The sequence below is a fragment of the Formica exsecta genome, unplaced genomic scaffold (assembly GCF_003651465.1).
Source record: "Formica exsecta isolate Colony F162 unplaced genomic scaffold, ASM365146v1 scaffold98, whole genome shotgun sequence".
NCBI lineage: Eukaryota > Metazoa > Arthropoda > Insecta > Hymenoptera > Formicidae > Formica > Formica exsecta.
The window spans coordinates 1,913-18,475 of NW_021853741.1; the positions used below are offsets into that span (position 1 = coordinate 1,913).

General features: G+C 33.3%; 2 protein-coding genes across 2 annotated transcripts in view; one reads left to right on the forward strand and one right to left on the reverse strand.

The window, feature by feature from the left end:
* Positions 1-2,129, forward strand: part of LOC115245505 (glutathione synthetase-like) — a 3,471-nt gene extending 1,342 nt beyond the window's left edge. Inside the window, exons 2-8 of the mRNA XM_029823868.1 lie at positions 228-292; positions 418-491; positions 587-754; positions 944-1,097; positions 1,343-1,450; positions 1,569-1,855; positions 1,934-2,129. Coding sequence (XP_029679728.1) covers positions 228-292; positions 418-491; positions 587-754; positions 944-1,097; positions 1,343-1,450; positions 1,569-1,855; positions 1,934-2,060 — 983 coding nt within the window. The 3' untranslated portion in view covers positions 2,061-2,129. The remainder of the gene's footprint in view (positions 1-227; positions 293-417; positions 492-586; positions 755-943; positions 1,098-1,342; positions 1,451-1,568; positions 1,856-1,933) is intronic.
* Positions 2,130-2,159: 30 nt separating this feature from the next.
* Positions 2,160-5,313, reverse strand: LOC115245458. Its single transcript, XM_029823777.1, has 3 exons — positions 4,952-5,313; positions 3,561-4,650; positions 2,160-2,209 (listed from the first exon to the last, which is right to left on the reverse strand). The coding sequence occupies exons 1-3, from the start codon at positions 5,042-5,044 to the stop codon at positions 2,160-2,162; spliced, it is 1,233 nt and encodes a 410-aa protein (XP_029679637.1). The 5' UTR covers positions 5,045-5,313.
* Positions 5,314-16,563: the final 11,250 nt, after the last annotated feature.

A 16,563-nucleotide genomic window follows, 5' to 3' on the forward strand; every position in this document is an offset into this window, starting at 1 on the left:
AGAGCCTGGTCGGCCCCCCAGCACCCAGATTTCGCCGGAATTCAAGCGTCTCCGGCCGACAATGCATGACAATAAAGTAGTCTTCCCGCAACCACTCGCACCAAGTAATCCATAACTGAATAATAAAACGTTTATTAGAATCATAACAATATCATAAAACAAAAATTATTACATAAAATTTTTCTACGTTTCATATATATATATATATATATATATTTTATAATGTGATAAAAATATTTATTTTAGATATATATTAGGAGAATTGGGATATACCAAGGAAGCATGTGAACAAGTAAGTTATTACAACTATCTTTAAAAAGTATAATTGTCTAGGAATTTGTATTATTTTGATATTGCAATATTTTTAACATGTTTTGTGTATATTATCACTTATTAATTATCATTATTATATATAAGATTCCAGAAAACAATGCCATTATTGGGTTTTGTGAGGGACTGGTACATGCATGGGAATTATACAATAATACAGAGTAAGTTGAATAATATAAAACAGATTTTTTATTCTAGAGAAATCCTATATTTACATAAATAAAATTTATGAACAAAAATGTTCTCTGTATTCTAGAGCTATTATATTGTTTATTGTTGAGGATGTGACTTATAATATATGTGATCAAAGATTTCACGAATTTCAAATTCGTCAGTTATGTCCTAAGATAAAGATTATTAGAAGAAGTTTAACAAGCTTAACATTGGAGGAAGTAAAACTGGGACCAAATAAGGAATTAATTGTGTAAGTTGTCACATACACACACATCTGAATTATAGTTTACATTTTTTAAATTGTATCAAAGTTTACATAAAATACATAAAATCTTTCGAGAAGAAAAAAGATAATATTTTTAAAAAGAATATAAAAAATGTTGAATAAAAAATATAAATATCTGAAATACTGCAAATCTGAATCATTGAATTATTTTAGTGCAAATATGATAGTGGCTGTAGTTTATTATCGTTCTGGTTATGAACTCGAAGCTTATCCTACAGAAAAGGAATGGGATATTAGATTGTTAATTGAACGTTCTCAAGCAATAAAATGTCCATCAGTACAATATCATTTAGCAGGCACTAAAAAAGTATGTATTTTATTTCAATCATTTGCATAGGCAAGAGTGTCAAGCACATACATAAAAAAACTTATTATTTACATAAAATGTTAATTATTTATATTAAATGTTATATTAAATTGTACTAAATGATATTAAGCATTAAATGTACATCCAAACAACAAAGATCAACTTATATTTATTATAACTGAAATAAGAATTTTGTAATAATATCAGAATAAAATAAAATATTTTTAAAATCATCTTGTTTTTAGGTACAACAATCTTTGACTCAATCCAGTGTATTGAAAAAATTTCTAAAAGATGAAACATCTGTTGCTAGAGTGCAAGAAATATTTACTGGATTATATACATTAGACTTTGTAAGTAACTTATTAATCGAAGCATTTCTTTAATATTTAGATGCAAATCATAACTTTTAACACAATTTTTCATTTAAATATGTTTAAATGATACGTTTAAATATATTTGTTTCAACAGAATAAGGATGGAGAAAAAGCAGTGGAAATGGGTATAAATAATCCAAACAAATTTGTTCTCAAACCACAAAGAGAAGGAGGAGGAAATAACATATATAATGAAGATATAAGGACATGGTTGAGTTCGATGAGAGACTCTCAGGAGAGGACGGCGTGGATTCTCATGGATCGCATTTTTCCCCCATTACAAAAGAACTATCTGATACGTGCCGTTGAAGAACCGTCAAAAGATAATTTTGATTTATCGGAGGTTGTAACAGAACTTGGCGTATATGGAGTGATAATAGGGTAAGCGCAAGCGGAGAGATATCTCGCATTTAATCATATTATTTGTTAATAAACAACATTAATATAATATTTTTTTAGGGATAGCAATAATATAATACTAAATAAACAAGTTGGACATATTTTAAGGACCAAATCGTCGAGCGAAGACGAAGGCGGCATAGTGGCAGGTATTGGTGCCCTTGATAGTCCCTATCTAATTAGTTGAAGTAAAATTACTTCTACAGAGAGTAATATATATATATTATAACAAATAATATAGACTATGTTATTTAAATGTGTGTATAGTATGTTAATTGCCTTCACATCACCCCTCCCCTCCATAATTATCTTCCTTATTGTCCACAGTATAACATACTGTAAACATATAAATATATAGTGTGTACAGATAGAGAAACATTTAATAACACCGAGCGGGTTCTAAATTGTACTTTCCAAACAGTTTCAGTCAGATTTGTTTATCTTTTTCCTTGAAATTGGATGCTTTCATTCATCTCGTGATGAATCAAAGATTCTTATTTTTATTGATAACTATAAAATACACGCGAGTGAATACATGAATCTTGTATAAATCAATTTCATGCAAATGATAAATAGAATTTTAGCTTCTTTTAAAAACTATTTTTAAATATTTAAGAATAATGGTTATTGTTGCATATTTTAGATAGAAATTAAGACAAAAATCAAATAAGTTTTTTTATAAACACACCCCGTTGATTAACAGCCGAGAGAAAGTAGTAAAGAATATATTTTTTTAAAATTATACTCTCTATTATAAAATAATGTGCTCATTATTTTATAAGATTCTAGAAAGTTATACACAAATATGTGGGTTATAAAATATTTGAATTACATAAGTAATGGACAATTTTGTTATTTATTACTTATATCAAAAAATAAATACATATGCATATCACGAACTGATTAAAATACATACTAAATTGGAAATATATTAATCATGTGCGTTCAGTCATGATCAAGAATTTCCGTCGAAAATGTTGTTTCCACTACTACGTTATATTTTTTCTGAAATGCGAATTACTACTTCAATAAAGTACTTGACATTAATCATCAGTAGACTTCGGATTATATGCACGGAAAATTTAAAAAATATGCGCATATATATGCACGGATTTTTGCAAAAACATGCAAAAATTTGTACAAATTTGCAAAGAATATGCAGATATATATTTATAATCTATAAATATTTATTTTTTATAATATTTCAAATCTGTAGGAATAAATGCAAAATGAAATAGAAAATAAAAGAAGCTTTAATCAAATAATATATATTTTACAAATACAAAATAAATAATCACGATATTCAAAAATATAAACTTTATTTGTACATATAAACTTATATTTAAACTAAACTTATATTTAAGAAAATTAAATGTAAATTAAATTTTTTATTGAGAGTTAAAACAATATATTATTAAATGTTTTTCAAAATTTTCCAAAAGAAATCTATGCCTTCTGTCTGAAAATAAATATTTAAAAATGGAAAAAGAACGTTCAACATCTACAGATGTTATCGGGGCATTTTTAAGTTTACTAATTAATTCAGGGATAAGAAAGTTAATGTCGTTATCATCATTAGCAATTAATTCGCCTTTCAAAATTCTGTTGACTTTAGTTAGTAGCTTGTAACCTACATTTTTTTCCAGAACGTCATTTAATTTTTTAAAAATTGTTGCACCAATTTTACCTTTAACATTTTTACATAAAATTTCGAACTCTTCGATTAATTCAATTGATTCTAACAAACTCATCCCTTCTTTTTCCAATTTCTCAATTATTTTTGCCACGAAACTGTAATTGCTTTTAATAAATCCAAGTTGTTGTTGAATTTCGGACTTCTTAAATAATTCTATGCAATTTTCAATTGCAAAGCTCGAATTCGTAAGAGCAAGAATAATATTCATTATAGGATTGTAATTATCTGCATAAAAAATAGCCGCCGTCAGCCATGTATCCCATCTTGTTATTATAGGTTCAGGAGGAAGTGGAGTATTGGGAAGTTGCTCTTTGTACAATTGAACCCGTAGAGAAGCTTTCAAAAAGGTTTTTTTTACGTTTTTAATCAAATCATTAATTAATGGAAATTGATTCCTAATTTCTTCAGCTACACGATTAAGATCGTGAGCTAAGCAACTGACGTGGATTAAATTTTCATAAAATATTTTTAAATTTTGGCCAGCTTTAATCATATATGGTGCGACATCTGACAATAACAGTAAAATTTTTTGAGAAGGCACATGCTCGAGTAAAAAAAATTCTGACAATCCGTCTTGAATGAAGCGAGTTATTGTTAAATTGTTTGTTTTTTCAAGCTGTTTTGACGATATTAAATATGACTTACTTACGTTATCTTCGCAAAGAGAACCTATCAATAAATGCGCAATATACCGACCACAACTATCGGTAGTTTCATCCACTATAAAATAAATATAATTGTTGCCTATAATCTGTCTGATTTTAGATATTGTTTCGGCATAACATGAATTTACAAATTTTTTTCGTAATGTACTTTCATCAGGAATATGTTGTTTACAATATTTTTTAAGAAATAATTGAAAATTTATATTGTTTAACTTATTTAAAGGAATATTTGAAGCGACTAGAGCTTGACATAAATCTTTGTTGAACACTTCTTGTTCGGCCAGTTTAGAATTATTTTTTAAGCATTGGCCTAAAGTTTGGTGAAGAGCAGTAGACTTTTTAAATTTTTCGCATTTTCCAATATGTGAAGGAGTCTTAGCGTGCTGATCTATTAAATATTTTCTGTCACGGGATATCTGAAGCAGCAATTTTAAAATAAAAATAATAATATTTCTTATTTGCAGAATTATTTTATGTCTTGTATATACAGTCAAAATTTCAAAATATATTTAATATTATATAAATAAGGCTAATATTGATTTATAATTTTAAATGATTAATATAATAAAATAATTACGTATAATTGCAGCAACAAAGAATTTATAATTAATTATTACAACAATTAAAAATGATAATTTAATAATAATTAAAATTTATACTTTTGAATCCTTTTTTACTATAGCTAAATAAAAACATTGTTTATTTTGTATTACTTACAATTTTACCGCATGCTCTGCAGAATACTTTATCTTTATCCAGTACAAGCTCTGGATATGGCTTAATCCATGTTAATATCTTATTGTTAGACATATTTATTTCGTCAATAATTTATCGAATAATTTATCGAATTTATAATTTCACCTACTTCACACGGAGTCTAACGGAAGAATGAATAGCTCCGAGTTTCAGCGTCAAGAACAGTTGAAAAAGAATTAAAAATGACGACACGGGAGACAATAGAAGGAGACAAATGATAAAAGAAACAAAAATGAGTTTGAGATTGGCGATATTTTTTTATTTTTACTGAGAAGCAGTAGAAACCCAATTTTTATTGCGTTCTAGAAACGTTTCTCTTAATTTTATATATCTTTTATTTAAAATGAATTTTAAACACGTAATATGATCTAGAATTTCATTTTTATATTACTTCATTAATTTTTCCGTTTTGGATAGATATTTTAAGCAAAAATTAGAGTTGTATTCAATTATATGCAATAAAATATGCAAAATTTATGTAAATATGCAAACTTTTTGAAAATATGCAAAGATTGAGTAAATATGCAAAATATGCAAAAATTAATTCACATTAATTAAATGTAAATATTATAATTTCTCCATATTATTAGAGCTCTTGTAAAATATGCAAAAAATAACAAATATGCGATTTGCATATAATCCGAAGTCTAGTAATAAATGTTTATTTAAAGTTTGACTCTGAACTCTTGGACTGACTGAGTGCATTCGAGATCTCAATTTGCGACGACAAGCGACAGTTAATTTACAATACGAGGATCAGCGAAGTTGCTGAATCGGGAATCGAATCCGAGTCTCTCGCTTGCCGAGCGATTGCTCTTACTACTGATTGTGAGCTATTTAGATTCCACACCGCCAATACTTCTCATTCGCCTTATGTTTAAATATCTATTACTAATAACGCCATATTTCAGTCGGCGTGAACTAATAATTTAAGGCCCGTATTCATGGTCGGTTCGTATATTTAAGACCGTTCTAAGTACAATCTTCAGATGTCATAAACCAATCACAGAGCATATTAGCATTTTAAGATATTACTTAAGACGATCTTGAAATAAGAACCGACTATGAATACCAGCCTAAGACATTAATTCACCCCGATATTTTTCTCGCCTTCACCTCTCCAACGGTTATTATAAATCTCGAATTGAGATTAATTTAATCTTGATATAGGACCAAGTAAATTTCGTGCCCTGTGTATATAATCAGTTTCATAGAAAACTTATTTTTCTATGAAACTGATACACTACCAGCCGCATCTGGCTCTTACTAGCCCGCGATTATTTAAATTGGTAATTTCACTTGAGAGCCTTAATTTCTAAAATTAATAATTAAACAATATTACTCTCTCTCTCTCTCCCCCCTCCCTCCCTTCCTTTCTCCCTTCCTCCCACCCTTTTTCCTTCCCTCCCCTCCCTCTCTCTCCCTCCCTCTCCCCTCCTCTCTCCCTCTCTCTATCTATTTATCCATCTATCTATCCATCTATCTATCCATCTATCTATCCATCTATCTATCCATCTATCTATCCATCTATCTATCCATCTATCTATCCATCTATCTATCCATCTATCTATCCATCTATCTATCCATCTATCTATCCATCTATCTATCCATCTATCTATCCATCTATCTATCCATCTATCTATCCATCTATCTATCCATCTATCTATCCATCTATCTATCCATCTATCTATCCATCTATCTATCCATCTATCTATCCATCTATCTATCCATCTATCTATCCATCTATCTATCCATCTATCTATCCATCTATCTATCCATCTATCTATCCATCTATCTATCCATCTATCTATCCATCTATCTATCCATCTATCTATCCATCTATCTATCCATCTATCTATCCATCTATCTATCCATCTATCTATCCATCTATCTATCCATCTATCTATCCATCTATCTATCCATCTATCTATCCATCTATCTATCCATCTATCTATCCATCTATCTATCCATCTATCTATCCATCTATCTATCCATCTATCTATCCATCTATCTATCCATCTATCTATCCATCTATCTATCCATCTATCTATCCATCTATCTATCCATCTATCTATCCATCTATCTATCCATCTATCTATCCATCTATCTATCCATCTATCTATCCATCTATCTATCCATCTATCTATCCATCTATCTATCCATCTATCTATCCATCTATCTATCCATCTATCTATCCATCTATCTATCCATCTATCTATCCATCTATCTATCCATCTATCTATCCATCTATCTATCCATCTATCTATCCATCTATCTATCCATCTATCTATCCATCTATCTATCCATCTATCTATCCATCTATCTATCCATCTATCTATCCATCTATCTATCCATCTATCTATCCATCTATCTATCCATCTATCTATCCATCTATCTATCCATCTATCTATCCATCTATCTATCCATCTATCTATCCATCTATCTATCCATCTATCTATCCATCTATCTATCCATCTATCTATCCATCTATCTATCCATCTATCTATCCATCTATCTATCCATCTATCTATCCATCTATCTATCCATCTATCTATCCATCTATCTATCCATCTATCTATCCATCTATCTATCCATCTATCTATCCATCTATCTATCCATCTATCTATCCATCTATCTATCCATCTATCTATCCATCTATCTATCCATCTATCTATCCATCTATCTATCCATCTATCTATCCATCTATCTATCCATCTATCTATCCATCTATCTATCCATCTATCTATCCATCTATCTATCCATCTATCTATCCATCTATCTATCCATCTATCTATCCATCTATCTATCCATCTATCTATCCATCTATCTATCCATCTATCTATCCATCTATCTATCCATCTATCTATCCATCTATCTATCCATCTATTAAGTACATATGTATGTATCAGGGAATAAGTCGACTGTACCATGCACACACACATGCAGGCAGCCACACGCGATCATATCAGTGCGTGGCAGATACTCAATCTCAGTCGCGCGTGTTGTGTACATATGCGTAACAAGAGATTACCGCAAAAGTACGCTCAACTGTTATAACGCGTTACAACGTGTTGAATTTAAAAAACGAGTGTTGTGTTTTTGCAGTGTGTCCACATAATGGGACGAAAATATAATTTTCGAGAGATGCTTGCCCCTTTTGCCCGCAGAGATCTTCAAATATAATTTAGAATGATTACTCTATACACATAAACATACACATTATATATGATGCACATAGTATTTAATACTCATATAGTATTTTTGTTATAAATAAATGGACAGATATGGGCAAAAAAAGAAAGAGGAAGAGAGAAAGAGCGAGGGAGAGAGAGAGAGAGAGCGAGCGAGAGAGAGAGAGAGAGAGAAAGAGAGAGAATAGGAATGAGTAAGCGAGGGAATGGCTGTAAAACGATATATCAATTGATAATTCACATCAGTCATTAAACATTAGTGTGCATAAAGTATTGCTACGGAGAAAAATATAACTATTTCCTTTTTTTCTTACTTTTGGCACTTGTACAGACACTTAGTCAGTTACACTCATATCTTTTTTTTCTCTTTGCCCATTCTTCTCTGTCCATCTCTTTCTTATCCGAGCATACTATATGTGTGTTATATATTATCTACATGTGTATATATGTTTGTGTATATGTAAATACCAGATGCGATTTGAATGTGTGCTCTGGTTATTAGAAAAATAACATTTTGTCCCAGAGGCGATTTTTATTCGTGTGCTGGTTGATTTAAAAAATATTTTATTCCAGAAGCGGTTTGCATGTGCGCCCTGGTTATTAAAAAAATATTTTATCCCAGAGGCGATTTTTATTCGTGTACTGGTTGCTATAAAAAATATTTCATATCATATGCGGTTTGTGCATGAATATTCTGGTTATTAAAAAACAGTTATTCCAGAAGAAATTTAAAGAAACTTCCGTTTTTGAAAGACAAAGTGTGCAATATCTGGTATTCCTTCATGTTGCTTTAACACCAATTACTTCAATCTTATTATAAAGAATAATACGCGCGGTAAATATGCCGATGAAGGGAGGCAGTCTCGATGACCTTGACCGTGACATATGTTGTCAAGGTCATGACCGTGAACAACATTCAAAAGATTTAAGCCGTCGCTCGTTTTTTATTAAAACGTTATTAACAAAATAAGTTTAACGATTTGAACGTAATTGTCTGACACCATGTACATAGCATAAATTTTAGTTTTAAATCAGAAATAGGTTTGGGTTAGGTTATATCTTCCGGAAGTGGAGCCCGCCCGCAGGAGGGCAGAACCCACTGCGTCCACGCATACACTTTCCCATCCACACAACAATCGTGGGGTGGACCTCGCTTCGCGTTGTAAAGTATATGCGTGGACACAGTGGGTTCGGCCCCCCCCCCTCCTACGAGGGGGCTCCACTTCCGGAAGATACAACCTAACCCAAACCTATTTCCGATTTAGTTTCGCGTCCGAAGCACAGGGCGATATGGGATGGACCTCGCTTCGCGCAGAAAGTTATAAATCCATGTAAAATCATATAACCCGAGTTGAAGAATGTATCCCAGAAACGATCAAATCGTGAACTGGTTGTTGAAAGAAATATTTCCCACCAAAAACGTTTTGCATGTACGCTTTGGTTGAAGAATGTATCCCAGAAACGATCAAATCGTGAACTGGTTGTTGAAAGAAATATTTCCCACCAAAAACGTTTTGCATGTACGCTTTGGTTGAAGAATGTATCCCAGAAACGATCAAATCGTGAACTGGTTGTTGAAAGAAATATTTCCCACCAAAAACGTTTTGCATGTACGCTTTGGTTGAAGAATGTATCCCAGAAACGATCAAATCGTGAACTGGTTGTTGAAAGAAATATTTCCCACCAAAAACGTTTTGCATGTACGCTTTGGTTGAAGAATGTATCCCAGAAGCGATCAATTCGTGAACTGGTTGTCGAACGAAATATTTCCCACCAAAAACGTTTTGCATGTACGCTTTGGTTGAAGAATGTATCCCAGAAACGATCAAATCGTGAACTGGTTGTTGAAAGAAATATTTCCCACCAAAAACGTTTTGCATGTACGCTTTGGTTGAAGAATGTATCCCAGAAACGATCAAATCGTGAACTGGTTGTTGAAAGAAATATTTCCCACCAAAAACGTTTTGCATGTACGCTTTGGTTGAAGAATGTATCCCAGAAACGATCAAATCGTGAACTGGTTGTTGAAAGAAATATTTCCCACCAAAAACGTTTTGCATGTACGCTTTGGTTGAAGAATGTATCCCAGAAACGATCAAATCGTGAACTGGTTGTTGAAAGAAATATTTCCCACCAAAAACGTTTTGCATGTACGCTTTGGTTGAAGAATGTATCCCAGAAACGATCAAATCGTGAACTGGTTGTTGAAAGAAATATTTCCCACCAAAAACGTTTTGCATGTACGCTTTGGTTGAAGAATGTATCCCAGAAACGATCAAATCGTGAACTGGTTGTTGAAAGAAATATTTCCCACCAAAAACGTTTTGCATGTACGCTTTGGTTGAAGAATGTATCCCAGAAACGATCAAATCGTGAACTGGTTGTTGAAAGAAATATTTCCCACCAAAAACGTTTTGCATGTACGCTTTGGTTGAAGAATGTATCCCAGAAACGATCAAATCGTGAACTGGTTGTTGAAAGAAATATTTCCCACCAAAAACGTTTTGCATGTACGCTTTGGTTGAAGAATGTATCCCAGAAACGATCAAATCGTGAACTGGTTGTTGAAAGAAATATTTCCCACCAAAAACGTTTTGCATGTACGCTTTGGTTGAAGAATGTATCCCAGAAACGATCAAATCGTGAACTGGTTGTTGAAAGAAATATTTCCCACCAAAAACGTTTTGCATGTACGCTTTGGTTGAAGAATGTATCCCAGAAGCGATCAATTCGTGAACTGGTTGTCGAACGAAATATTTCCCACCAAAAACGTTTTGCATGTACGCTTTGGTTGAAGAATGTATCCCAGAAACGATCAAATCGTGAACTGGTTGTTGAAAGAAATATTTCCCACCAAAAACGTTTTGCATGTACGCTTTGGTTGAAGAATGTATCCCAGAAACGATCAAATCGTGAACTGGTTGTTGAAAGAAATATTTCCCACCAAAAACGTTTTGCATGTACGCTTTGGTTGAAGAATGTATCCCAGAAACGATCAAATCGTGAACTGGTTGTTGAAAGAAATATTTCCCACCAAAAACGTTTTGCATGTACGCTTTGGTTGAAGAATGTATCCCAGAAACGATCAAATCGTGAACTGGTTGTTGAAAGAAATATTTCCCACCAAAAACGTTTTGCATGTACGCTTTGGTTGAAGAATGTATCCCAGAAACGATCAAATCGTGAACTGGTTGTTGAAAGAAATATTTCCCACCAAAAACGTTTTGCATGTACGCTTTGGTTGAAGAATGTATCCCAGAAACGATCAAATCGTGAACTGGTTGTTGAAAGAAATATTTCCCACCAAAAACGTTTTGCATGTACGCTTTGGTTGAAGAATGTATCCCAGAAACGATCAAATCGTGAACTGGTTGTTGAAAGAAATATTTCCCACCAAAAACGTTTTGCATGTACGCTTTGGTTGAAGAATGTATCCCAGAAACGATCAAATCGTGAACTGGTTGTTGAAAGAAATATTTCCCACCAAAAACGTTTTGCATGTACGCTTTGGTTGAAGAATGTATCCCAGAAACGATCAAATCGTGAACTGGTTGTTGAAAGAAATATTTCCCACCAAAAACGTTTTGCATGTACGCTTTGGTTGAAGAATGTATCCCAGAAACGATCAAATCGTGAACTGGTTGTTGAAAGAAATATTTCCCACCAAAAACGTTTTGCATGTACGCTTTGGTTGAAGAATGTATCCCAGAAGCGATCAATTCGTGAACTGGTTGTCGAATGAAATATTTCCCACCAAAAACGTTTTGCATGTACGCTTTGGTTGAAGAATGTATCCCAGAAGCGATCAATTCGTGAACTGGTTGTCGAATGAAATATTTCCCACCAAAAACGTTTTGCATGTACGCTTTGGTTGAAGAATGTATCCCAGAAGCGATCAATTCGTGAACTGGTTGTCGAATGAAATATTTCCCACCAAAAACGTTTTGCATGTACGCTTTGGTTGAAGAATGTATCCCAGAAGCGATCAATTCGTGAACTGGTTGTCGAATGAAATATTTCCCACCAAAAACGTTTTGCATGTACGCTTTGGTTGAAGAATGTATCCCAGAAGCGATCAATTCGTGAACTGGTTGTCGAATGAAATATTTCCCACCAAAAACGTTTTGCATGTACGCTTTGGTTGAAGAATGTATCCCAGAAGCGATCAATTCGTGAACTGGTTGTCGAACGAAATATTTCCTACCAAAAACGTTTTGCATGTACGCTTTGGTTGAAGAATGTATCCCAGAAGCGATCAATTCGTGAACTGGTTGTCGAACGAAATATTTCCTACCAAAAACGTTTTGCATGTACGCTTTGGTTGAAGAATGTATCCCAGAAGCGATCAATTCGTGAACTGGTTGTCGAACGAAATATTTCCTACCAAAAACGTTTTGCATGTACGCTTTGGTTGAAGAATGTATCCCAGAAGCGATCAATTCGTGAACTGGTTGTCGAACGAAATATTTCCTACCAAAAACGTTTTGCATGTACGCTTTGGTTGAAGAATGTATCCCAGAAGCGATCAATTCGTGAACTGGTTGTCGAACGAAATATTTCCTACCAAAAACGTTTTGCATGTACGCTTTGGTTGAAGAATGTATCCCAGAAGCGATCAATTCGTGAACTGGTTGTCGAACGAAATATTTCCTACCAAAAACGTTTTGCATGTACGCTTTGGTTGAAGAATGTATCCCAGAAGCGATCAATTCGTGAACTGGTTGTCGAACGAAATATTTCCTACCAAAAACGTTTTGCATGTACGCTTTGGTTGAAGAATGTATCCCAGAAGCGATCAATTCGTGAACTGGTTGTCGAACGAAATATTTCCTACCAAAAACGTTTTGCATGTACGCTTTGGTTGAAGAATGTATCCCAGAAGCGATCAATTCGTGAACTGGTTGTCGAACGAAATATTTCCTACCAAAAACGTTTTGCATGTACGCTTTGGTTGAAGAATGTATCCCACAAGCGATCAATTCGTTAACTGGTTGTCGAATGAAATATTTCCCACCAAAAACGTTTTGCATGTGCGCTCTGGTTATTAAAAAAATAACATTTTGTCCCAGAGGCGATTTTTATTCGTGTGCTGGTTGGTTTAAAAAATATTTTATTTCAGAAGCGGTTTGCATGTGCGCTCTGGTTATTAAAAAAATAACATTTTGTCCCAGAGGCGATTTTTATTCGTGTGCTGGTTGGTTTAAAAAATATTTTATTCCAGAAGTGGTTTGCATGTGCGCTCTGGTTATTAAAAAAATATTTTATCCCAGAGGCGATTTTTATTCGTGTGCTGGTTGGTTTAAAAAATATTTTATTCCAGAAGTGGTTTGCATGTGCGCTCTGGTTATTAAAAAAATATTTTATCCCAGAGGCGATTTTTAATCGTGAGCTGGTTGTTTTAAGAAATATTTCACACTAGATGCGATTTGAATGTGTGCTCTGGTTATTAAAAAAATAACATTTTATCCCAGAGGCAATTTTTATTCGTGTGCTGGTGTTTTAAAAAATATTTTATTCCAGAAGTGGTTTGCATGTGCGCTCTGGTTATTAAAAAAATAACATTTTATCCCAGAGGCAATTTTTATTCGTGTGCTGGTGTTTTAAAAAATATTTTATTCCAGAAGTGGTTTGCATGTGCGCTCTGGTTATTAAAAAAATATTTTATCCCAGAGGCGATTTTCATTCGTGAGCTGGTTGTTTTAAGAAATATTTCACACCAGATGCGATTTGAATGTGTGTTCTGGTTATTAAAAAAATAACATTTTATCCCAGAGGCAATTTTTATTCGTGTGCTGGTGTTTTAAAAAATATTTTATTCCAGAAGCGGTTTGCATGTGTACTCTGGTCATTAAAAAAATATTTGGTAAACCTTCGGAAAACCTACTTATATGAAATAATGGGTAAAAATACCCAATTCTTATGTATTTTTGCCTCCTGAACACGAATGTGGCACTTAAAAATGGTAGTCGGACTCGCAAATCGAAGAGAAACGCAAAAATCCAACCAAACGCGAAAATCCAACCCATGTCCGAGGGGGGGATGCATTTTTATTAGTAATAATTCACCCCTGGGATATAGGTTTGGGTGGGCGGAATCCACTGTGTCCACGCATACACTTTCCCATCCACACAATAATTGTGGGATGGACTTCGCTTCGCGTTGTAGAATATATGCGTGGACACAGTGGGTTCCGCCCCTCCCCCCTATGGGGGGCTCCACTTCCGGAAGATATAACCTAACCCAAACCTATTTCTGATTTAAAACCGAAATTTGGTTTGAGTTAGGTAATATCTTTCAGAAGTGGAGCCCCTCCGTAGAAAGGGCGGAACCCACTGCGTCCACGCATACACTTTCCCATCCACACAACAATTGTGGGGTGGACTTTGCTTCGCGTTGTATATATATGATACATATGCCCAGCCATAGACATAGTATATCTAGACCGAGTGTTGAGGAGTGGGGGCCAAGGTGCACGTAGAAAAAGACATACTCTGTTCCGTGCCTCTTGCGTTCTGTCTCACTCGCATGTAGCATAGCGAAAGAGTGCGCTATCCTACGGTCTCATTATTCTGTACATAAAAGTATTACGGTAAGATTATCGAAAACTAAATATTTTACGAGATATTTTATTTTTTATATTAAAATATGTCAGATTAAAATATAAAATAACTCAAAAAGTACTCAATGAAAAAATACTTTATTATAGTGTTTTGAAAAGCTCTCGAGATAAGCTACAAGAATGTGCAATAAAAAATGGGGGTTTTCATTTAAAACTTTTAAGTTACCCCCTCCCCCTTTAAAGGGGAAGCGGAGGCAATTTTATGTTTACGTAGTTAGAAAGGCCCTTCGAAAATATAAAACTTTTTCATAAACAATTTTTTGATTTGACAAATATTTTTAGAGTTATTAGCGGGGACACTGTCCCACGATTACATTAAGTGATTACCTCCTCAGGTTACCCCCTCGGTGGTAACGCTGTGGATTGGATGATGGAATCCCAAAGAAACTTTTGGACAATTGTAGTGGAAGACTTGAGGAAGCGATATGTGGCTTAAAAACTTTCATAGTATGTGTTTATTGTGAATCAACGAGTATTAGAAATGATCTCTGCAGACGCCTCAGGTACTGTGACGCATGAAGATCGTACATATATCACCTCGAACTTCACGCAAAGTACTGTGAATCTCTGTTGGATTTTTGGCCACGTAAAGTGGCTAATCTTGATGTACGATCATGGTCTTCACGCGTCACAGATCGTTTAAAAAATATTTATTAAAAATTATAGAAAAATATTCTCTCTGTCCCCCCCTCCCCCCTCTCTCTCTCTCCTCTCCCTCTTTCTGCAAATTACTCGTTTTATTTTGTTTCTTGCAATTGATTTCAGGGAGTATTCACGATCAAACGTTTTTATCATAAATTTTAGGAAAAAAATTAAAATTAGAATTTAAATTAAAAGAAAATAGTTATCTTTTACGAAGACGTTAAAAACCATATTATTTTGTGATACTTTATTTCTTTTTATAATCCGGATTTATTTATATATAACACTTTACATGGGCCACCCTGTGTATGTATATATATATATATACATCATGATAAAATCAAAAGAGATAATATGAGCAATATTATAGATTTGTATTTAAAATATGTATGCGACACAAACAGATATCTGTGTAAAGTTGTTGCTTCTACGTGACGATAGAACAGAAATAGAGTAGAAATCCAACATATTTTCTGTCACATATTTAACACAATGCGAAAAGCTTGTATTTTATTGCTCTTTCCAAAGTATGCACATATCAGCCAAAACATCCTTAAGACTCGTTACATTAAAAGAAAAGATTTAATGTTATAGCTGGTACTATGAAACGGCTGGAGAAGCGTTTTAGCTTTCCGTAGAAATATGATATATGAAAGATTAGTGTCGTTGAAAGCTGGCGTCTTAAAAAATGTGCCATCAAAATAAATTATAAGGCGCTAATTTCAATAAATGATATTTAATCGATGCATTAGCGAATCGTTCTATTTATACATAATGCATTATCAAATTGGAGAATTCGAGCGATTTATTCTTTAAAGAGTCTCACTCGGAAATGCATGAAAGAATATAGGTGAACGTTTAAAAATGTATTTAGAAGCCTAGTAAAAAACATTTCAGTATACAAAATTTTGCAGACAGTAATCTTTTTTACTAGGCTTCTAAACATGTTTCTAAATGTTCACTTATATTCTTTCATGCATTTTCGAGTGGAGAGGTATCTTATTTTGCACGTACACATTGCACAACTTTTATATTAAATAAGTATATATTCCAAGTCAGCCACGTCTGTTCTAACAGATATTGCCAAGTGCTTGCTACAAATTATTGTCAGCAAAAAGGCT

Bases quoted from the DNA above. Each gene is read 5' to 3' on its own strand.
- LOC115245458 (XM_029823777.1), bottom strand. From the start codon at position 5,044: ATGTCTAACAATAAGATATTAACATGGATTAAGCCATATCCAGAGCTT. The intron at 4,651-4,951 runs GTAAGTAATACA...TTGCTGCTTCAG, and splicing joins GCAGAGCATGCGGTAAAATT to ATATCCCGTGACAGAAAATA. The intron at 2,210-3,560 runs GTAAAATTGGTG...ATATGTTTACAG, and splicing joins TTTATGTAAAAATGTTAAAG to TATGTTATACTGTGGACAAT.